General features: G+C 39.9%; 1 protein-coding gene across 6 annotated transcripts in view; it reads left to right on the forward strand.

Moving 5' to 3' along the window:
• Positions 1-1,642: 1,642 nt before the first annotated feature.
• Positions 1,643-24,021, forward strand: part of LOC127968861 (helicase SRCAP-like) — a 28,373-nt gene continuing 5,994 nt past the window's right edge. Inside the window, exons 1-28 of one of the 6 annotated variants that reach the window (XM_052570231.1) lie at positions 1,643-1,953; positions 4,096-4,177; positions 4,547-7,461; positions 7,678-7,719; positions 8,319-8,576; positions 8,677-8,862; positions 8,968-9,108; positions 9,212-9,407; positions 9,966-10,135; positions 10,301-10,385; positions 10,481-10,570; positions 10,818-10,994; positions 12,584-12,810; positions 12,902-13,079; positions 13,175-13,311; positions 13,454-13,623; positions 13,774-13,966; positions 16,632-16,768; positions 16,959-17,145; positions 18,045-18,214; positions 19,591-19,739; positions 19,831-20,043; positions 20,121-20,273; positions 20,436-20,609; positions 22,023-22,361; positions 22,478-22,641; positions 23,303-23,613; positions 23,710-23,912. In XM_052570231.1, coding sequence (XP_052426191.1) covers positions 5,023-7,461; positions 7,678-7,719; positions 8,319-8,576; positions 8,677-8,862; positions 8,968-9,108; positions 9,212-9,407; positions 9,966-10,135; positions 10,301-10,385; positions 10,481-10,570; positions 10,818-10,994; positions 12,584-12,810; positions 12,902-13,079; positions 13,175-13,311; positions 13,454-13,623; positions 13,774-13,966; positions 16,632-16,768; positions 16,959-17,145; positions 18,045-18,214; positions 19,591-19,739; positions 19,831-20,043; positions 20,121-20,273; positions 20,436-20,609; positions 22,023-22,361; positions 22,478-22,641; positions 23,303-23,613; positions 23,710-23,912 — 6,889 coding nt within the window. In that variant the 5' untranslated portion in view covers positions 1,643-1,953; positions 4,096-4,177; positions 4,547-5,022. Of the gene's footprint in view, positions 1,954-2,064; positions 2,322-2,956; positions 3,178-4,095; positions 4,178-4,546; positions 7,462-7,677; positions 7,720-8,318; positions 8,577-8,676; positions 8,863-8,967; positions 9,109-9,211; positions 9,408-9,965; positions 10,136-10,300; positions 10,386-10,480; positions 10,571-10,817; positions 10,995-12,583; positions 12,811-12,901; positions 13,080-13,174; positions 13,312-13,453; positions 13,624-13,773; positions 13,967-16,631; positions 16,769-16,958; positions 17,146-18,044; positions 18,215-19,590; positions 19,740-19,830; positions 20,044-20,120; positions 20,274-20,435; positions 20,610-22,022; positions 22,362-22,477; positions 22,642-23,302; positions 23,614-23,709; positions 23,913-24,021 lie in introns of those variants that run through there. The other 5 variants (XM_052570233.1, XM_052570232.1, XM_052570235.1 and 2 more) reach the window with 5 other exon arrangements.

The following is a 24,021-nucleotide window of genomic DNA, read 5'->3' on the forward strand; positions in this document are numbered from 1 at the left end:
GTAAAGCTCAAGGAGCTTCCAGAACTGCTTTGTTAAAAGAAACTGCTTGTTAAATGGCAAGATTGTGCAGGACACTCAAAAAGAGCTAAGCTTCAGTGACCATACACAAGTGTTGAAACAACCTGGGGTGCGAACCAAGACACTTCCCAGGGTTTGATATATTTAGCCACTGTGGTTAAGTTAGTGCAATTAAGGTACTCTCTTGCTGTGCCTGGGTTTTTATGTAGGGTTTTCTTTACAAAGAGTCCTTTGGATGTTCAAAGACTATTCATTACTACTAAAATGAAGACAGGATGTGTTGAAGAGTGATGGATAAAAATTTGTGAACTTGTTTGTCTTGGTGAACTTAAGGAAAAACCTACTGTAGAGTAATGGTCCTCAGCTTTGCATTTGAGGAAAAAGAAATCGGACCCTTGCCGAAGTAGTCGAGTACTTATTGTCTCAATCAGCACTGTTGGGAAATGTATGAATTAAAAGAAACACATGGTCCACATTCTGCTTTAAATATTAATGTCATACATCAGACAAATTCCATGAACATCAGAATGAACAGAACTTAAGATTTATTTTATTCTTTAAAAATGTTATGAACTGTACATCTTGTTGGATAATATTTTAAAATACAAAGGGAAAGAACTGTCTCCCATTCATTAGTCTGACCAGAATATAGTAGAATAGTGATAATTGCTTTTGTAATAATTATTGTTAACATTAATTACCTTACATAATAAATATATTCACTGTTTATGTTATAATGTTGTGTTTCAGGTCTCACCAAATGCCCTCACTTGTTGAAACGAGTCAGTGATGATGATTGTTAAGCAAAGCACTAAAGTGATATTGCTCCAAAATACTGGTTAGGTTAAAGTCTGTTTCCTGTGGATGTATCAAAGCCAGTATCTACGGTTCAGAGGACTGTATATTATCATAATTTGGGACAGGTGTGTGTGTGTGTGTTATGTCTATGTTCTCCACAGCTGAAGCCTTTGGAAGTCTCCAACAACCATCACCCGAATACACATGGAGCAAAACGAGGCATCTGTCGACTGGACAAAAGGAGTACACGTCTTGTACTTGCAGCTAAACTATAGGATTAGAAAGACTCTTGAGATACAGGACATTCTGGATTCATTATTTGAGCAAAACATTTTTATACATTTTAAATATGTCCCCCTCCCCTTGAAAAGAAAACCACAAAGATTAATTATTAAAAATGGTTGGTTATTTACATGTGTGGTAGTGTATTGACTCATTGTATAGATCTAAATTGCGTGTGATTGTCATAAAATTTCAGGGACATCTATCTAGACTTATATCAGGACTTATTTTATTTTAATTTAAGTGATCCATGAGCACCAAACATCTTAGTCTTAAACGTTACTATAATCCATGAGATCAAAAAATTGTATCTAGGTTATCAAACGTCTATCAAGACATTTCATATTGTCTGAAGATGTAAAATAAAATTCTTATATTTATTCTAAAATTGTTATATCTTGTCAAACTGCTGGCAGCTAAGTTACACAGCGAGAGATTCTTTAAAAAAAAATGTACATATAATCTAAAGTTACGTTCAAACAAGTTATTTAATATTTACATGTAATAAAGAAATCTAAAAACACCGTGAATTTCCAGTAACGGCTGAGATGTGTACAGCTTTGAGTGCAGCGCGCTCTGAAGCAGGTCTCGCGAGATGTCTGTTCTTGGTCAGCAGTCGCTCGTTCCTCCATTTCGCTGCGTCGAAAGTCTCCTCCCCGCAGCCGCTAGATTCAGCGATCCCGGACCCAGTCTCTCTTGGAGCGGTCTTTAACTTGATCCTACGAACCTGCCAGTACCTCACTGGGTACCGAGAGACAGTTTGGGATAGCCTCTACACGGATTGAGTACGATTTGAAGCGGATGGCGACTCCTTCAGCAAGAATTTAGTAAAAGAAAAGCGCTCGGAAATTTCAGGTAGGTGGGAACTTAAGATGGCGGTGGTGAGAGGAGGGGGGTGCTGGGGAGGAAGTGATGGGAGGGGGAGGAGGGAAAAGGGGATCACTGGTGGGGGTTTGGGACATGGCGGGACAAGTTAACTTTCAAGCACTCGGGGTGAAGTAATCATCGGGATTGTAATGTTAAGAACATTACCTGTTTGAGCTGACTCTATTGGATCAGCATCGCATTCGTGTTTGTTATCAACTTTTTAATGCAACTGCATCAAAACCCTTAGCAAATTTGAAGGGTTCCGATTTCTTCGCACTGGACACTTTTTTGAGACAACGAGCTGAAAACGAAACTGTCGTCTGACACTGCAAGTGCAACAGCAACCAAGTTAGCCTGTAATTTTGTCCGTTACTTTATCCTCAAGTGTGTTTAATGTGTCCTTATTGAGTGGAGTTTCATATAACTTTGCAAATAAACCAACGTATTAGTGAAATTCTGACGATTCATCTAATCTAGAATGTATTACACATTACACAATAACAGACTGTAGAACTGTTGAATTTTGTGATGGAAAGTCCATCTCATTTTTGTGTGTCGGTTCTTTCGAATCAAAATCCGGTTTAGGAACCGATTCAGTGATTCTTTGTCATCCAGAGGTCCCCGAAATCTCTTGGCATATTACATGCTTTAAATTGTATCGCAAATGCTTCTATATGTAGGCACACATTGCTGTTTATTACCTTTTTTATTGCCTTATGTTAACAATTCCTTAAATGTATATAGCGTTTTTCTGGGCACTCGGAATAAAGAACTAAATACGTCTGTTTATTGTAATTTTATTCATTTATAATGTCAAGGCATTTAGAGCCCAAATATAACTAGCATACATCAGTACTAAAACACAAGTACATATGTCTTGTCAATTTTATAAAGTTTATCATTTTATATAGAAGAACAACTGTTTCGTGTAACGTTACTTTCATTTTGAAAAGATTCGACTCAAGAGATCGCGAATCGGCTTCGCGTGACCCCGCGCGGTGACGTCAAGAGGTCGTTCCAGTAATGGGTGTTTAAGAAAATGTCCAGTAATTCGTTTATGTTTAGTGACAAGTCTTTAAACCCCCTCGATATGGATTATGATGAATCATAGTTTGTTCTTGAGCATTGCATAACTTCTCATGGAAGCCGATGTGAGCACTCGCGCTCTTTGCCCGAGCAGTGTGTTCAGCGCGCGCGTGAGAGCTCGAGACGGTGTGTGTATTTATAACGTTATATATCTAAGTGTGCTTGTCTGAGTCAGAATATAATATAAAATCAGACGCCCACTCAAGTATTATTGCACAAAACAGCTTAGGACTGTTGCTCCCTGTCATTTAAACGCCAACAACAAAAATGAAAAGTTATCGTGTCGGCTCCATTGTAACGTCTGTGAATTAGCTTTGCTAACCTGCTAAAGGCCCATGTGTGTTCACTCGCTTCATGCATAACAGAATCGCCGGCTACATTTGTTATCTGTATTTGGTATCAAACGTTAACCCCTATCCTATCTTCTTAAGTTTATAAGCAGTCGTAGAAGAATAACGAATCAGTGATAACTCATCACTAAATGCTAGCCGAACGTGAAACACCTGCACTATTGTACTGAATGAGACTGTTTACCCGGGTATACGACAACATTTGTATTTTTAAGAGTTGGTGTTAAGTTGACGTTTGTGTGTGTTTTAAGTTGTGTGCAGTTAATTTTACAGTTAAAAATGACTACCGTATTTCCTGTAGTATGTGCTCTCTACATTCCTGTAGTATAGAACCCGGCTGTTTGAAGGAATTAATAATAACTGCACGTTCTTATGCATTTCTTATATTGCTAAACGAGAGTTTGTTCGTAACTTTGTAGATTAAGTCAATGAGAAATTTTCTTTTTACCTGTGTTAGCTCTGAATTGTTAGGCTGCCCTTGCATTTTAACCACTGAGTCGGTTGAGCAGATGGGTTTTGAGGAAATCATAGTCCTGCTGCAGTTTATTCAACTATACTTTTTTGCATTCTAGTAAAGCAGTCTTTTTCTCTTTCAGTTGTGGGATTATGCGCTTGCAGTTTATTAGGGTTTTAGGTTTGATTTTAGAAATAGATTATCAAATTCATGAAATTCACTCCAATTGTTTATCTTTAGACCCTCAGATGCAGTGAAACCCGTGATCTCAGCATCCTGGAAGTGGAAATCACGGAAGAGACTGGTGCTTCATCACATACAGGTATTTATTTATTCATTCATTCCTTTTAAGTTATTTGTAGACCTTCTCATAATCTGCTGCTGTAGTACAGTTAGACTATTTCTGTGGAATGTTTGTGACTCATAAAATACTTAAATCTTTCACCCCTTGCTTGTCCATTTATTAAGTAGCTTGGCTAGTTCTGTAATGCTTTCAGGTGCCAGTGAAAGTGCTGTTGTATCAGCTTAGATGTTTAAATACTTCCTGAAATAATTGTCTTGGAATTCAGCACAGAAAAAAAAAATGGCAGCGGATCTTTTTGTTTATATGTTTTTCTCAACATATGTGTATCATGAATTTGTGAATTTTGTAAAATGTTAGTCATGCAGCTTTTCCCTTCCACTCTTTCAGGTTTAGTGTGTAACAGTGCTGGATCTAAAGTAGGACAGTCTGGGGAAGGGGTGGTGCAGCACCGCACCTCTCCGGCAGTGGCTGTGCTGGGTGGCACCTCCGCGGCTGCGCAGAATGTGGCCGGGCCACCCCAGCATGCCCTGCAGCCAGTCGCAGCTGCCACTCTACCACCATCATTGGTTGACGTCGCCACTGCATCACAGCAGAAAAGATACTCAAAGGCTGCATGTAAAGAACAGACCATCACTCACGTTCAGAGAAACAGCAGCAGCGAGGAATCAGAAGAGAGATCATCTGTCCAAAGAGGACTGGTGTCAGCTACTGCTGAAGACACAAGAAAACTTACAGACACATTGGAGGGTCAGACTCCCTCAGACAGACTTTTTGAGAGTGGGACGCATAGCATTACACAAAAACAGAATTTGCTTTACAGGTGTAGCAAAGAGCAAACAAGTCTTGCATACAGGGAGACCGATATGGCAGAAGGATCCAGGACAGGCCACTGCCGAGATTGGAGCCAACACCCTGGAGATGCAGGGGGTGTCTCTGCCCCTGTTGAGACAGAAAAGGGACCCTTGCCTCCAGAGACAATCAAATTGGACTACAAGAACATGTCTGGAAAGCACAGACCTGGAGAAAGCCCCATTGTCCCAACAACAGAAGTCACCCCAGCCGTCTCAAGTGCAGTTAAGACAACAGACAAAGAAATGGAGCAGCCCCATACAACTCCCCTTTTTCAGACAAATCAGACTGCCACATCATCTGCGTTTGGCGTCCCACAGAAACAAAGTACGACCAATTCAGCGGAGCAGGATTTTAAACTTGAATCTAAGGTGGCTATGGAAGTTGTCACACAAGACCTGCCTAAAACAGACAAAGAAAGTGCATTTAGTCCAATTAGACAAACTTTGGGAACAAAACAAGGTAATAGTGGAAATTCCCTTTGCTCAGGATATTCATCATCAAAACAAGGAGGGCAGCACATTAGCCCTGAAAGTGGAAATAGCATGCCAAATGACTCAGATAAGGGCAGCTGTTATCCCCCAGAGGACTGCAGTAAAACACAAAAGGCTTCACAAAGGACAAAAGCACCTGGCGTGCCCGTTCCTCCTGAGAATGCACAGTGTGTGCAAGAGCTAAGCTCTCAGTATGTACATTTAAGTGAAACCCCCAAAATGTTACATTTGGGTAAGGGGACTAGTGCAAGGGAGGGGCAAGGAAACGAGAAAGTCCCTGTAGATGGAGATATGCGTATTAATGTGGCTGCTAAAGAAGTATTTCGCAAAATTTCTGTTGATGAACCAAAGGTGTCTGGGCATGGGACATGCACTGACAATGTAGAGGTCCCCATTGTGAATGAAAGGTCACAAGTCATGGTTTGCAGCTCTTCTGATGTGATTTTGAAGCAGAATGACAGTGCCAATCGTATAGAAATATCCATGTCCTCAAATCACCAACAGGATGGGAGTGTGCTGCTTGCACACACAGGGAACTGTGTGACTTCAGAGGGTCTAGAATCAGATCAGCCGAATCTTTCTGACTGTGCGGTCCAACATGTACAAGAGTCCATTCCAGCTGATCATAAACTCTCACCGATTCAGAGATGCCTGAATAATACTCCAGATAGCGTGAATGTGGAAGAGAGGCAGGAAGCAAGTGCAAAGGCTCTCGATGTCGTTGAGGTGAAAGATTTGATCGATGTAGGTATTTTAATGCAGCCAGATATGGAGGATACCTGGCTGGTTGTAAGTGAGATAGATGGACAGTCTGGCCATGCAGAGATGGAGGTCAGCGAGGAGTCTCTTGTGCAGTGCCCTGATTCCCAGTCAACTGTTGCTGTATATGAGTGCACTGTGCCCTGCTTTACATCAGCTGCCATTCACAGTGATGTTAAGTTGCTGTTAACTGACAAAGAAGAGGAGGAACCAATAGAAACATTTACGCAAGACTCACAAGCCCAGAGAAATCTAGGGAATCAGACCTCATCTCGTGCTGATGCACTCACACCCACCGAAGAGTTACTTACCATGGCCTCTATGCAAAAAGAATCTATAATTGTCAAGCAGAATGATGATCCAGCTCGCACTGATCTTGCAAACACAGTGACAGGGTTAACGTCCACAGTGATGGACGTCACACTTGAGTCTGTGCGAGAGCAGCAAGAATCTGTTGTGGTGGAAAAAACACCAGGTGTGTCATTAATTTCATTGACTTGTGGGACGATTGATCCAAAGCTACTGATCCTTAAGAAGGGTGACAGCCCTGCCCTTAAGCAACCTTCTTCAGTGTCTGCTAGGATCTCAACCAAGCAGAATTTACCTGTCCTGGCTGGATCACCCCGTGATGGATTAAATAAAGCTGCAGAGTGCCTTGCTAAAACTGAATCAGCTGCATCCTCCATCATAAAGAAGGATGTTATGTTACCTGCAGACTGCCCTATCTCAAACACACTCTCTCAGTCTTGTCCTGTTTCCACCTCTAATGTATTTTCACAGAACAGCTCTGTAAAGGAAACCTTAAATAAATCAAACAGTTCTGGCAAGTTGCTTCAAAAGGAATCCTCGGCTAGTGCTTCTTCATCAACTTCAGTTCAACTCCATGACTCAAAAAGCCGCCTTCCTCCTCTTGCTGGAGATGTGTGGGGTGCTGTGTCCAGTGTTGTCCCAGATGGGAATCAGTGTAAACGTTCTTTGGGTGTTAGACCATGCCAGGATTCAATGACTTTGGGGGGAGAACTGGATATGGAGCAGCAGCAGTTACCGGATGAACTTTTGTCAACAAATGAAGATGCTCAGAGCTCCATCCTGGAGCAACTTGATGCTTCTATAGAAGAGAGCAGCGATGCAGAGGTTGACAGCTCTATGGATGTCCAGAATGAGGGCAGCAATGCTACGCCCAGTCCATCAGCAAGCAAGGTAAAGCAACTAAACTATTAACTTGCCTTTTATGACTTCAGCAATGCTAAAGCATTGATTTCATATGTAATTTGTTGTAATCCAAAGGTAGTCAGCAAAGGTGTATTTATAATTTAGATGTTTTGAGCCTGTGTACCCTATTCATAACAGTTCCAAAGCCACAATTTGATGCTAGTGCACTTCTTGGCTGTATATTGAGCCATGTGTGTTTTCCAGCGTGGGCAGAGCAGGACAGACAAACAAGGCTTGTTATTGAAGGTAAGAGGTGTCAGGCATTCTTCAGATCTAATCATTGCAAGCTGATGCGATGATCCTGCTTCTTCCAACTAGTGGTTGACCGATATGGGTTTTGCAATGGCCAATTTAGAAAGTGGGGTATGCTATAAACTCCTGATATGTAGGTAACAAAAATCAATTTTTAACAAATGTGCGGGCATTAAAGTGGACACGTATTTCACCAAATATTGTAATTCACAATAAGGGGAATGTAAAAGTTGCATCCAAGCTGGCATGGTTTTTGGTCTATTCCAAAAATCTCAAAAGTGACTTTTTATTGACCTGGAATATATATCGGTCTATCACTGCTTCAACTCACTAGCTTAATTTTATTTCATATTTTTAAAGTATAAACTGACAGGAAAGAGAAACTGTTTTATCATTCAGAGTAGCATGTATTATTTAGAAGTTAGGAGAGAGGTTATAAGATGTTTGCTCACCAAGATGTCCTTGTAGACCAGGCTGTTTTTATGAAGCGCCTTTATCTCTTCTTGGGCACTCTATCTTTCCTTTGCACTCCATGCTGAATAATATTGTGCAGTCACGCAGTCAGATGCACTGTTTTATTGGTCTTTCCCAAGGTTTGCCAATGGATTGCAGGCAAGGTTACAGCAAGCTCTACCCCTTCCACCTCCCCAGTTCCATGTCCATCTCCATCTCCCTCATCTGGTGACTGGATGCGTTCTCACACAGGCAGGACCTCACCTGTACGCAACTCTCATGGAAAAAACATGCCCTCCACTTCCTCCCAGGGTTCTGGTGGCTGTTCTCAGTCAGAGCAAACAACTACCCAGAAATCCACGCCAAAGCATACAGACATGGCAGAACTGGCAAAACATGTAAGAGAAGGACACATATAATCTATTACGTTCAGAAAAACGGTGATTTGATGGTTGTAAGTGGATGGTTATTCTTATTTTTTTGTAATACTTTAAACAGGAAGCAGAAATAGAACATCGTACCCTTGCGTTAAAACGTGAAGGTTTCTGGTCCCTAAAACGTCTGTCTCGTATAACTGAACCAGTACGGCCCAAAGTGCATTGGGATTACCTCTGTGAGGAAATGCAGTGGCTTTCAGGAGATTTTGCACAAGAGAGGCGATGGAAAAGAGGAGTGGCCCGAAAGGTAAGCATTACATTCAGAATGTCTAATTGAAACATGCTATTTGCATAATAAAAAAAAAAATGTTAAGTTAATAGAGCATCTCACATCATAATAACCCATTTGCAGGTAGTACGGATGGTGATGCGCCACCATGAGGAGCTGAGACAGAAGGAAGAGAGAGCGAAACGTGAGGAGCAGGCCAAACTGAGAAGAGTTGCTTCTTCTATTGCCAAGGAGGTCCGTGCTTTCTGGAGCAGCGTGGAGAAGGTGACTTTCAGTGTCTTTTGTGGTGGGGGTTGAAATTTCTATTGCACCAAAAACTATTCATGATTCACACTTTAAAAACTTTACCACCCATTGCCGTACACAGGTGGTCCAGTATAAACAACAGTCTAGACTGGAGGAGAAGCGGAAGAAGGCTTTAGATCTCCAGCTTGATTTCATTGTGGGTCAGACAGAGCGTTATTCAGACATGTTAAGTCAGTCCCTGCAGGCTGCTCCCGTACACAGTTCTGACACTGCAGCTGTCTCCAAACAATCACAGCTAAATTCTGTTGATGAGGATGGTGAGGACCAACTTTTTTACTGTTGTTGTTCAGATCAAGAGTCTTGGAAGTGAATGAGCAAACGCCCCAGAAAGTATTTGGACACTTACACAACCAAATATATGAATGTCATTGATAAATGGCTTATAACAAAATATCAAACCAAGTGGGATCTGCTAATAAATTATGCGAGATTAGATTTGTTTAGTGGATGAATTCAGTTCACCACAGGGACCAGATAGACTCCAAATGCATTCCTAATTTTAATGTTAAATTCAGAACCTAGCAAACACATTTTTTCTTATTATATTAAGCTTGTGTACATTTTGGTTTGATGTCTTACGTAATAGTATTTTATAGATAAATTTTTTTAAGTGTTACTTAAGTGTCTAAATACTGAGGGGCTATTTTGCATACATGCAGATGCCGTAATTCAATTTAGTGAATCAAATCTACTCTTGTGAGTGTTTCTGTGGCAATAGGGTTTGATATAATTTTGAACAAATGATTCAGGAAGTTCTTGTTTTCACTTTGTGTTCACTTCGATTAGACATCTAAATTTTTGCTTTTCTGCTGCAGATAGAGACTTTGAGCCACCGTGTGAGGAGGAAGATGATGAAGAGACCATAGAAGTAGAAGAGCAGCAAGAGGGGAATGATGAAGAGACACAGAGACGAGAGATAGAGTTACTAAGGGAGGAGGGATCTCTGCCTCTAGACCAGCTGCTCAGTACTTTAACTCTCCCCCAGGTACAACAATCTTCCAGAGTCCACTACAAAACAGTTGTTATACATAGCCATTATGTAACAGTCTAGACTAAGTAATGTGGTCCATCACTGTTCATATCAGATTGTTTCAGTATGGTATTTTCCCCCAGTTCTAATATATTTGAATATGACTTTTTAATTGCACAGGATGTTGAATCAGAAGAAGTCTCAGAGACTTCATCTTCTACAGTTGAAGAGGAAGACAAAGAATTCAGTGCAAATGAAGAAGATGGTTAGTAGAGTTTTATTTAGATAGACACTTAACTTTGGAATCCTACCGATTTTAATGGAAATATTCAATTTCTTTTACTATATTCTTCTCTTCAGCGGAAGATGAAGAAGACACCATTGCAGCCCAGGAAGTTATTGAAGGAGATGGAGACCATGAAGAGGAACTTGATGACCTTGCTAGAGAGGGTAATTCTTTTTAGGCATATCAGTGATTTTTGTATATATGCATGTATGTGTGTGTGGGTATATATATATACATACACACACACACACATGCACACATACATGTATATATAAATGCCTTTATTGTTATCAGTTGTATAGAAGTATTAATTACCCCAAACATTTGAACTGTATAATGAAGAGTGTTTAATAGTGACTTGCAAAGTAATATCCTGAGGTCATATTGTCTCTTGTGGTTTCTTTTTGAAAGGGGATATGAGCATGGAAGAGCTCTTAGAGAAGTACAGAGGAGCGTATGCCTCTGATTTTGAGGAGCCCTCAGCCTCAGTGTCACCAGATTCCTCAGAAGAATCAGAGGGAACTGAGGAGGAAGCAGAGGAAGAGACGGAGGGAGAGGACAGTGCTGATGATAGTAGCTCCTCCTCCGGTGAGCTGAAGTTTATGACGAGAGTCACTGAATCATATGAACTGTTGTATGAAGCAGGGATGTCAACGATTAATTGATGATGGATACATTGTTGATAAGAGAAGCAATCAATTAAGGCTGTCGATGGTCGGTTAACCAATTTAATGATGGCTGTGTGCAGCTCATGCGCAGAACATGTGCGAGCGGCTGTGAGTGACAGTGACGGTATATAAATGCATCATCAATTCACAATGTACTAATTAAGCTTTTAATGTGATTTAAACTTTAAAAGTACATTAAAATAGAAACAATGCAAAAGTTATTCAACATGAAAAGCAATAGAAATGTAGTAACTAAGATGCAATTAAAAGTGAAAGAAAAGAAAATAAACCTGTGAAATTAGAGGGTTAGACTGTGAAGATTTAAGAAAAGAAACTGGCAAACCAGAACAAAGACACATAAATGAAGGCTATATCTTGAATGGCATCCAGAGGCATGGTCACGATCTAATATTTTCCTAACCCTGTGAATAAGGTTGTTGTTTTTTTTCTGTCTCCGCTGTTTCGATCCCGCCGGAGCCTGGGGCACACGTATATTCTAGTGATTCAAACTTACATCGCAGTCCTGTTCATTATCAAAATAAAATACAGTCAGCTAAACATTTAAAAGGTGACATTGGTCAGTTTAAATAGACCGTAGAATACCGGTTCACCCTGCTGTTATGCCAAGGACATTTTTGCTCATATGAAGAGGATCATCTTTTCCGTCTATTTGCGAATGTGTGTCAAGTAGTTTAGATTATAAATAATAGTTTAACATTCAAAAACATTGCGAATATGGAAACATTTGGATTTGTGCCGAATGAGACATGAGCAATAACCTCCAAATAAATCTATCCAAAGCCGCGCTTGCTCGTCCTCGTCTGCACGCACGCACACGCCGTCATGACCTAATGCACTAGATGCTGGATTTTTCAAAAACAAATAGGCTAGGTCTACCGGAACGCAAAAATTCTAAATTTGACATTTTCTAGAACAGAATCCAGCAGAATCATATTAATCTGAGCAACAGTGTTTTGCTGCAGCAGTGCCGATGAAAGCAGTTCACATAATGCGCAGCGCAGTCACACGCGCGCCACAGTTACGTTTGGGATCATTTTATTTTAAATGCCATAACGTCCGTTGAAAACAATGCAATTGTTTTTTAAAATACAACAACGAGCACCACAAAACCATTTAAAGAGGCGTGTTCCTAGGTCTCAGTGGTAAAATGATCTCAAACGTAGGACACACTCTTTTCATTCTATCAAATGATCATAAACACATCTATTCATTTTGTAATCCTGCTACTAGCACTTTATACAGACTAAAACCCCATTAATTCAAGTGAGAATGCGGTTTAGGTGTGTGTGTGTGTGTGTGTGGCTTTTGCACATCCTGTCATGCCGGTGACTGCATGCATGCAGCAGATCTATTTTGCAGCATTATGGTTAATGATTAATTGATCGTTAATTTAAACAATGATCGATCATGGAAATAATCTATATTTTACATCTGTACTATCTATGAAGTGTCCAAATATCACACATAATTTTGTGTCTGAATATTCAGATTCCCAAGCTGCTGTAGACAGTGACAAAGAAGAGGAGGATGAGGATGTGCAGGAGAGTGATAATGAGGATGACGATAATGGAGGAGAGGGAATGGAGGTTCTGCTGAGAGAGGGAGACCATAGTCCTACTATACCAACATCTCCCCGACCTAAGAAAGAAATCAGCCACATTGCTGCTACTGCTGAGAGCCTTCAACCTAAGGGATATACACTGGCGACAGCAAAGGTAGCAGCACACAAACTTTCAGGAACACTGGCTGAGAACATTGTTTCTGTTTATCATTAACTGAACTTGTGTGGTTTCTTTTTAACACAAGGTCAAAACACCAATTCCATTCCTGCTTCATGGTACCTTGCGTGAATACCAGCACATTGGACTGGACTGGTTGGTCACCATGAATGAGAAGAAACTCAATGGCATACTTGCAGATGAAATGGGGCTTGGCAAAACCATCCAGACCATTGCTTTGTTAGCTCATCTAGCATGTGTAAAGGGTAATAAATCCACATAACTACTCATTTCCCTATGATGTGTGTTGAAAATATATTGGATATAGTGCAGTACATTTACTTGCTTTTTGCATTTACAGGTAACTGGGGTCCACATCTGATCATTGTGCCCACCAGTGTAATGCTCAACTGGGAGATGGAGTTGAAACGTTGGTGCCCTGGATTCAAAATCCTCACCTACTATGGTAGCCAGAAGGAGCGCAAACTCAAGAGACAAGTAATGAATACAATAATATATTTTTTTTTTTAAATTAAAAAAAAAAAAACACTTCCACAAAAATCTTCAAAACAGTTGTTTTCTTTTTGCCTTTCAATCTGTGATTTTCTAATAGTTTTTCTTTCCTGTCTATTTTTGTTAGGGCTGGACCAAACCCAATGCTTTCCATGTCTGCATCACCTCGTATAAGCTAGTACTGCAAGATCATCAGGCTTTTAGGCGCAAGTCTTGGAGGTACCTCATTTTGGATGAAGCCCAGAACATCAAGAACTTTAAGTCCCAGCGCTGGCAAAGCCTGCTCAATTTCAACAGGTGCTTGTATACTTTAATTTTTATTAAGGTCTTGATCATATGTAGGTCCCATTCTGACTTTTTTGTTTCATTATGTAAAACCCATTTAATTAGGATATGAGTTTTTTTTTTGAGTATTTTATTTCTTTCTCTCAATTCTATGGCTTCCAGCCAGAGGCGATTGTTGCTCACAGGTACCCCTCTCCAGAACAGTCTAATGGAGCTGTGGTCTCTTATGCACTTCCTCATGCCGCACGTTTTTCAGTCCCATCGGGAGTTCAAGGAGTGGTTCTCCAACCCACTCACCGGAATGATTGAAGGAAGCCAGGAGTACAATGAGGGCTTGGTCAAACGGCTTCACAAGGTAGTACCAGTTTCTGAATCATTTTTAGTAGTGCTTGGCAATGATTAATATGCACGATATTGTTATAGTGGGTGCTTCTAAATACCGTGAATAATTATACATTATAAATTAATCAGAATTTGGAATGCATTTTAAGAATACTTTTCCCATCAACTGGTCAAAATGTACAACACTGCTGTATGCTGCTTGAGAGACACGTGTGCTGCTCCTGATGTAAACAATCATACATGAGAAGCACATGGGGTAACACATGAGACGCTCTGAATGAAAGCACATTCACACTCTGACAGCAGAAAATGCAGCCGTTACCCTGGAAACCCCATAAAGCAGCTGCTACTTTCTAAAACGTATTTAAATAATTTAAATAGACATTCATATTTGTGGATTTGCTATGATGTTCATCACGGCACCAAATTCTTAAATATTTAGACTTAATAGGCTATTTATTTTTGTAACTTTTTTTTTTTTACAGTTTAATCTGGACTACAACATGTCCTAGATATTGTTTGAAAGTGTTTTGATTCTTTATTGTTTGTTCACACTTTACATTAGGGCTTCATTAGTTGCCATTAGATAATTAATTAGTTAACATAACAACTGCCAATTACTTTTATCTGTGTAAAACTTTTAACTTCATATATTTTTCTGCATTTCATTTATTGTATTAAATATTCAGTTATTTTCGTTATAAGTTATTAAACCTGTTAAACTGTACTATGACCACTTTTGTGAAAACTAAATTTCAATATCGTGATGATACCATATACCAGGATAAAAGCATTAGTAATTAATCGCAACATGAAAATTTGATATCGACATATCCCTATTATATATAAATACACACACATGCATTTATATATTTTAGAAAAATGTTATGTTAAGATATTAAATATTTATGTATAATATCAATTATATGAATATAAATCTATACATGTAAATATTTTCAAAATATATTCTTTGTGTCTTTATACATAATAAATATACACAGTGCACACACATTTTATAAACAAAAACTTAAATTTTGGATGCGATTAATCGAATATTCTTTTGATGGGTTAGCTTTTGATTTTCAATTATGAAATCCTTTTTATTAATTTTTTTGAGAAATGGTCTTCATTCGCACGTGAATATATATATATATATATATATATATATATATATATATACTTTTTTTTTATCGGGCCTAACAGTTTTAATGACTGTCAGGTACAGTTACAGTTGTATTTCCATGTGAGCCTGGTACGGCGCGGCACGATTACAAACTGTTCTTGGAATGGTTAGACAGCCGTGCTTAGCCCTGCTTTTCGAGTGTGTGTGTGTGTGTGTGACGTTGCCACTCTGTTGCCTGGCTACCAGTTTCTCCATAGCTGTCTAAGCCGAAAAGCGCTATATAATCAAACAGCCAAGTAAACAGCAATGCTACATTCAATATAAAAATAGAAAAAAATGTCTGAGACAGTTTGGTCTGTGGAGGAAACATTTGGACATACCTAATTCCAAAGAGCTCTGTTATAACCGCCACAGTGGAAAATGAAACCATATCAGCACAGAATGGAACGGTTAAGCAAAGAGAAAAGCAGCTTGTGAATCGCCCATGAGTGAACGTCATGATTTAGTTCATCTGGAAGAGAAGACAAAAATGCCGAAGACCTCTGTGTGGGAGTATTTTAAATTGGGTGAGGACAAGACAAAGGCAGTGTGACCGATATGTGATGGTTGGTGAAATAAAACGATGTTAATCAGCAATTTTATTACTCAATTAATTTACTTGGAAAATATTTGCGAATACGGCTGCAATAAAAAAAAAGTACAGTAGCCCAGTCTAATAATAGTTTGTCTATATTAAAAGTATTGCCCTTAACAGACCTGTGTGTTTTGTATCACTAGTGCAGTGTCTGGTCTCAGAGCATACAAGCTCTCCCCGCGTAAGGTGTGCCGCTTCCGGCTTGCGCTGTTCTGTAGTTTCGATTCTGGTTCCATTAAAATCATTAAATGACTATTTAAAAAATAGCGGTAAGGACAAATGCACAATACTCAACTACTTAATGCTCAGTCGTGGCCTAATGGTTAGAGAGTTGGACTCCCAATCAAAAGGTTTGTGAGTTCGAGTCCCGGGCCGGCAGGAATTGTGGTTGGGGTGCATGTACAGTTCTCTCTCCACCTTCAATACCATGACTTAGGTGCCTTTGAGCAAGGCACCGAACCCCCAACTGCTCCCGGGGCGCCGCAGCATAAATGGCTGCCCACTGCTCCGGGTATGTGTTCACAGTGTGTGTGTGTGTGTTCACTGCTCTGTGTGTGTGCACTTCGGATGGGTTAAATGCAGAGCACAAATTCTGAGTGTGGGTCACCATACTTGGCTGAATGTCACGTCACTCACTCACTCACTCAGAACAGTTTTCGGAACCGAAACTTAGAAATTGCTCACGGTTCCGGTTCTTCTGAATAAGTACCGGTTTCTCGGTTCCCAACCCTAATTAGGATCAGCCCTAGATTAATCATTGCCCAGCACAAATTTTTATGTCATTTATTGCATTTATGAAAATAGCACAAGCATAGTTACAATGTTTCTCTTATGATTTTTGCCTGAGTTTATTTGTGATATTCTAGGGAAGCATTTAGGCTTTTGACTTCACATAAGTTTCCTACATCTCTCTCTTTCTAGGTGCTAAGACCCTTTTTGTTGCGAAGAATCAAAGTAGATGTGGAGAAACAAATGCCCAAAAAATATGAACATGTTGTGCGCTGTCGACTCTCCAAAAGACAGCGTTTTCTCTATGATGACTTCATGGCCCAGGCCACGTGAGTAACAAGGGCAAACAGACAAGGGTGGGGTTGAGGAATCAGAAAAGGCTTTCTGCTTTGTTTATAATAACTTCCAGTCTCAGGCTTTGGATGATAATTGATTGGATAATTTTAGGGTAGTAGTTTTTTTTGTGTGTTTTTTTTCTTATTGTTCATGTTTTTTGTGCTCCATACCATGTTCACCCAGGACTCGAGAGACTTTAGCCAGTGGCCATTTCATGTCTGTGATCAACATCCTGATGCAGCTGCGGAAAGTGTGTAATCACCCCAACCTGTTTGATCCAAGACCCATACAATCCCCCTTCATCACAAAGTCCATCATCTATTCTACTGCTTCACTGGTTCAGCGGGCTCTTGAGGTCTCACCTTTTGAGGTAAATGGTGAAGACTACCAGCAATTCTGGATACCATAATTCTTTTTTAATTCAATGTACAATTCCTATACTTCTGATCATCACTATTTTCGGTGTTGAACACAATATACTAAATATAGACTTAATTTTGATTAAAAACAAAACAGTCATAATCTGTGACTAAAATACTATTATGAACTAGTTTAATGGATAATTTAGCAGCAAAAGTGCACAATTTTATAAAATCTAAACATTTAGTGAAATAACATTATTTAGTGGGGTGAAAATAAAAGCTAATGAGTGTTGGACTAGATCTGGTACTGTATTAATGTATTTATACATCTGTACTATTCAAATTAAAAGACATTTATTTTAAATGTATAGGCTAGGACAGTAAGGGAGTACTCCATTGAAGTACTATACATTAGATTATTAATAGCCTATCTTTTTCTTGTACTAGCTAGCTGGTATAGAACACCAAAGCACTGCGAGTGTCTGTATTTGCTCACTTGTTTTCACTCAATCATTCAGTGGACTATATTAGAAAGAATGATATAGGGTGCCATTTCAGCTTGATAAGCTGGTAAAGATATTTGTGTTTGAAATACTCTAATGCGGTGATCCAGGAGTAGGGACACTCTTTTATTGTGCAGGGGATAAGGGTGGGCAGTATTCCATAAATGTAAGTTTGTGAAAGGCACTATATAAATAAACTTTTTCACCTTTTTTGGGACACTTCCTGCTCTGTATTTGATCCATATTCCAAAATCCAAATTTGGTTCAGATATTTATTGGTTGACACATTTTTACACATTTTTGTTATTAGGACGTTTCTAATGTTTTGTTTGTTCAAATCTGTTTTTCTTCTCTGGACCCTCAGTGAAGGTTAATACAAAAATGTCTTTCCCCCTCCCCCAAAGCGCTGTGACATGTCCATGTTTGACCTGATTGGCCTGGAGCAGCGTGTGACTAGATACCAGGCAGATGTTTTCCTGCCTCAGAGGAAAGTGACACATCAGCTTATTCAGGAGATCATGGAGTCCCCTGATCCTCCTCCCAGACCAAAGCCTGTTCGCATGAAAGTCAACAGGTATATTGTTCAGAATATTTAAATTAGGGCTGTTAATTTAACACGTTAATTAGATTAATTAATTATAGAGCAAAATAACGCGTTAAAGTTATTGCCCCGCCCCAGACCTATGTGGATCATCTGCCATTCCATAAAGTCGATTGATGACTAATATGAGGCAGGGCAACAACTTACTGCATGATGGAGCCTAGAGAATATCCCTAAAATTCAAGATATTAATCAAAATGCCCATTTAAAATTTTGCCTCATATTTACATCACATAGTTAAGAAATTTCACACGAGCTTTAGGCAATATCACACGAGTGCAAAAATGCTACTCATTTTATACAACAATTCATTAATAAGTTAATATTGTGTTATTTTAGACACAATGTTGTCTGTTTTGCTCAATTTTGCCAACCAATATATAAAGACAAATCAGCACTGTTCATCCCTGAGCAACCCACAGCGGCATTTCTTTTCTTAATAGACGCTTTGAACGAATTGGGTGAACCATTTGGCGCGTTGAACCATTGGCATATACATTGGCTTTAAAGTGGCGCTGCGCAGCACAGACCGATCCATGTTTGAACTCAAAGTATCATGAGAGCGATTCAAAAGCACAGAGTCGTCTGCTCTCTAAGATCTCGCGGTACTTTGACGTCACACACTGATGATGTTGATGATCCGCCTCAAGTTGAACAAGCCTAAGGGGCCGTTCACATATTGCATCTTTTGCGCCACCGAGTTTATTTCCAATGCAGGCGCGCGGTATGCGCTCATAATGGAAGCGACACGGTCGCGATGCGCACGCAGGGCAACGCGTTTGTTTTTCCAGCCGCGTTCACACCGCATGGAGTTAAGAACAAGCGCACCACAGGTCATGTGACAAGAAATAACCAATCAGCTTCATCCTTTCCCGTAACAACGTTGAAAGCTCAGCCAAGATGAAGGAACAGCTGATCATAGCTGTATATGGATTGTCATTTTTAAATAAATTTAGTAGCAGAGCTACTGCAAGCGATTTTTAGTGTTGCAAATCCATTTATCCTTTGAAATTTCCGCGTCTTCATGGCAAGAGCAGGTCATGGTTGCTTAGCAACGGCAGATGCCTCAGGAACGCAACTGCCCGAGCGCTTTGGAAAGGTGGAGAATCAATCTCTGTTTGATGCTTTGCACAACAATGACTTTATCTTTTTACATTAACTTCTCTAAATTTTGTGTCCGATTTAATTAGATTAATCACCACATCACATAATTAATTAGATTAAAAAAATGTATCACTTACCAGCCCTAATTCAAACACACAATGTGATGTATGATTATTGAATTGATTCTAGATATGAAAAAAATTTGTTGTAAAATAAAGTTTAGGAATGTGATTGTTTCTCTGCAGGATGCTTCAGCCTCTTCCTAAATCTGATGGGCATTCATCAGTGAACAGTCCTCGCCCCATGTGCCCTACTACCACGGCTGTTCAGACTCCAAAGCCTTTAATTACAGAGGTCACCCCTCCCGCTCCTCCCTCACAGCCGGCACCTCAAGGTCAGTTCAGAGGCCAAAGTCTAACATCCTAATCAGCAGGTGACACTCATGTTATGATGATGGAAAGATTTTTTTTTAACTCTCATTTCAGTTTGTCCTGTTACTCCTGTTGCTGCAAGAGCTCCAGTGGCTCCTAGCAGTGTCCCTTCTGCACCTGCAGTCAGGCCTCCAGCCCCCCAGCCAGTAACTGTACGCCCCTCAGGACCGTCCAGCATCACAACTGTGTCCACTCCCCCTCAACCATCCAGCAACATTATGACTCAGAGGGTCCTGCTCAGCCCAGATATGCAGGCTCGTTTGCCATGTACGTTCATTTCATCACATTGCATTGTTTCAAAGCGATAAACAGTTAAGTTAATTCTTTTCTTTAATTTTTCACAGCCGGTGAAGTTGTGAGTATCGCTCAGCTGGCCTCCCTAGCTGGTCGACCAGTATCGTCCTCTCAGGGCAGTAAACCTGTCACCTTCCAGCTACAGGGCAACAAGCTTACACTCTCTGGGACTCCCTCTGTTCCTCAGCCACGACCCATCCAAGGTATCCACTGCTTTCCACATAAATAGTTGAATAATCTGCTTGTGTAAATAATAACTGTCTGCTATGGACGCGTTACGTCTTTTCCTGCACGCCTTCAGTCTTTCTTTGAGTGTTTGGTGTGGTCTATGGCCTAACACTTTCTTCTGTGGTTGTGCCCTTTAGGAAATGTAATGCATCTGGTTTCCAGTAGTGGGCAACACCACCTTATTAGTCAGCCAGCTCAGGTGACAGTTCTTCACACAGTTAGTCAGTCAGGTAGCAGCTCAGCAAATCCCCACCCAACCAGCACAATCCCAACCTGCTCTGGAATAGCATTACCTTTCACCGCTACTCAAGGTACTGGTGCTGTCCTTGAGTTCATCCTTGTTCGGGTACAACCTGTATCCTGCGTACCAAATAACCTGTCACTCAGCAGAGCATGTGCATGGGTATACTGGCACGGGTTCTTTTTTTTCCTTCTAACTGCATGTAACTGCTTATTTGGATGGTTTGTTGGCTACTAACTCAATAGGTCCTATTGAATGAAGGTATTCAGATACATGTAAACACCACTGCACATTTCAAGTCAAATGTTGTAGGAGGTTCATGAGGTTTGATATGGTTGGGTTTGTTTTTCGTTTTATTTACTTGTTTACTATTTCGTGAAGTGAGTGGAGTAGTGTTCTCGTTTCAGAATTTTTACCGTTTTATGTTTTATTCTGTTCCTTTAAGTCTTATGTATGCAGGTTAAATTTGTGAAGTTGTAACTGTCCATGTTTCTCCAGAGTTAAGAGACTAAATAATTGTTCTGCCGTTCACAAGGTTTGGGGATAGTTTATTTTTCTTTTGAAAGAAATAAAAAAATTGTATTCAGTAAGTATGCATAAAATTATTTCTTAAGGATCTTATGAGAAAATTGAAGTAATGGCTGCTTTGCCATTAAATGAATAAATTACATTTAAAAATTAATAAAAAAAAGTTATTAAGAATATTAGTAATATTTTCCATTTATTTTTATTAAAAGGGTCATATGATGCAATTTCATGTTTCCCTTTGTCTTAAAAATGCTGTTCGTGCATATGTAAGATCCGTAAAGTCACAAAGAGTAATGTCTTAAACCCAAAGAGATATTCTTTCTAAAAGTTAAGACTCATCCACACCTTCCTAAAGCACCTCATTAAAACCCCCACAAATCTACACCAAAAAAGGTGGTGTAACTTTTATTCTCGCTGTACTGTTGTACCATGGAAGCTGATATTCCAAATATGGTAAGGGGTTTAACATTTCCGTCACACGCTTGAGGTATTTGGCCAATTACAATGCACTGGAAAGCTGGGCAATCGTAGCTCACTGCGCTTTTTAGAACTTTTGTTAAAGAAAATTTACATGTTTCATAAAAGGTGGAGCAGAGAGGAGAAACAAAATGGTACGGGTATGTGGAAAATAATGTTTTTATTTTTTATTTTTTTACCTTAAACCACGTCAACACATTGCATTACACTAAATACACTAAATTGTCTTTTTTAGCAACGTCATATGACCCCTTTAAATAGAGCTTTTTTGAGCATGAGAGACTATTTTCAAAAACATTGTAAATAATAAAAAACATATTAACCCCAAACATTTAAACGGTAGTGTATTTGATAGTGCTGGACCTTTTATTGATAGCTCTGTTACTGTAATCCATAGTCTGGTGCCCAATCTAACTGAACTTTCTTTCCAGGTGAAATACTTGTCTAGTTTCTAAACACTCTTTGTTTATATTTCCAGTCCCAACATCCATAGTAAGTGGGCCTGGAATTGTAAAGATTGTTGTACGCCAAGCACCAAGTAAAGAAGGAGGGTCAATCCCAACTCTGGCTGTGCCTCCTTCTCCTCGTCCTGCTCCTCCTCAATCGGTCACCCTTCACCCACATGGCACTCCAAGCCCTGTTCTTAGAGCGCCCACTGCTTCACAGCCCCCACAACGACCTCCAGTTTATGCTGCTCCACCCCGAACTGTTGCTTCCTCCCAGACTCCACCTACTCGCCCTGTATTGAGAGTAATACAGGGGCCAGCACCACCACCACCAGCCCCAGAACCACCACCACCGCCCCCAGAACCACCAGGTAAGTTGAGCCCAGATGTGATTTTGAGAGTTTATATGACAGAAGTTCAAGCTAAATATTAAACAAAAAGAATATCAAGTAGAATAATCATGCTTTCAATACTTTGTTCTTTTCAGTAACAAAGGCAAATTCATCATCAGTGCGTGAGGACCGTGGTAAAGATGTGATTACTTTACGCATGAGCACTTCTAAGCCTGCATCCTCATCTCAGAGCAGTGGGTCAACATCTCAGCGTCCCCGTGTTCAACCGCCACCTCCACCACGTTCCCCCTTCTACATGGTAATAAATAGAGTGTGAATCTTAAATTGATTTATTCATTCATAAACTCAGAACTATGCATAACACTGTTTAAATCTCAGTTTAATCATCTGACAGCCTAAATCAGAGGGTATAACATTTTGCAAACAGACATGCCTATTAACATAAGAATCAGTACCGTTTTTTTCGGACTATAAGTCGCACCTAAGTATTAGTCGCATCAGTCCAAAAATACGTCATGATGAGGAAAAAAACATATATAAGTCAGACTGGACTATAAGTCGCATTTATTTAGAACCAAGAGAAAACATTACCGTCTACAGCCGCGAGAGGGTGCTCTATGTCTTCAGTGTAGACTACACGAGAGCTGAGCACAATAGAGCGCCCTCTCGCGGCTGTAGACGGTAATGTTTTCTATTGGTTCATTTCTCTCGGTTCATGTCAAATTAATTTTGATAAATAAGTTGCACCTGACTATATGACGCAGGACCAGCCAAACTATGAAAAAAAGTCTGACTTATAGTCCGGAAAAACGGTAACTACATCATAGTGCATTTAGGTCAGAGGAAATAACGTATTTGCACAGTATTTTTACTTTCATTTTAGTATATCCATTCCTGATGTCCTATTAGATGTTTGTCTGTGTCTGCCATTCACATATTTGGTACTTTGGTTTTGACAGTCGTGGCTTGCAGACAGCCGAAGGGATCAGCGAGACAACCGGATCTCTCAAATCATGCGCATCAATGATCTACACTGCAGTGCAAAGCCCGTGTATGGTCGTGAGGTGCTGGACTTTCTAACCTTCCTCCCAGGCCCTTGTCCATCTCCTGCACGTCCTGTTATAAACAATTGGAGTTACTCAGGTTATAGCTCCTGCCTCACTGCTCAATCACACCATACCAGTAGCTTCCTGGAAAAGAGCCAAGCCCTGAAGGAAGTCATTCACAACTCAGAGGAGAGGCTTCGATTTCTCTATGATGTCATTGACAGGTAAAGCTTAAACTTTAATTTAGAATGGAATATATAAAATAATTGCTACTGAATATATAATAGTGTCACATTTAAATGGATGCTCTCGTTCCACAGGTTCACTTTTGTCATTCCTCCAGTGGAAGCAAAGCCTATCACCATGCATACCTGCCATCCACCTCCCTCCCTCAGATACCAGCAAGGCAATTTCTCCTCTGTTCTTTCTTCCCGTCTTTCCCTACATACTCATATGCTCCATCGCATCCAGTGTAACATGAGGACACATTTCCCTGACTTGAGGCTAATTCAGTATGACTGTGGTAAGTACTGTAATCCCAGTGCAGTGTGCATCTAGGGATTTCATTTTTATTAGATTTCCCATGTTTATACATCATAAACATTTATGTAGTAATAAAAATACTAAATAAA

Source organism: Carassius gibelio, chromosome B12 (genome assembly GCF_023724105.1).
Source record: "Carassius gibelio isolate Cgi1373 ecotype wild population from Czech Republic chromosome B12, carGib1.2-hapl.c, whole genome shotgun sequence".
Classification (NCBI taxonomy): domain Eukaryota; kingdom Metazoa; phylum Chordata; class Actinopteri; order Cypriniformes; family Cyprinidae; genus Carassius; species Carassius gibelio.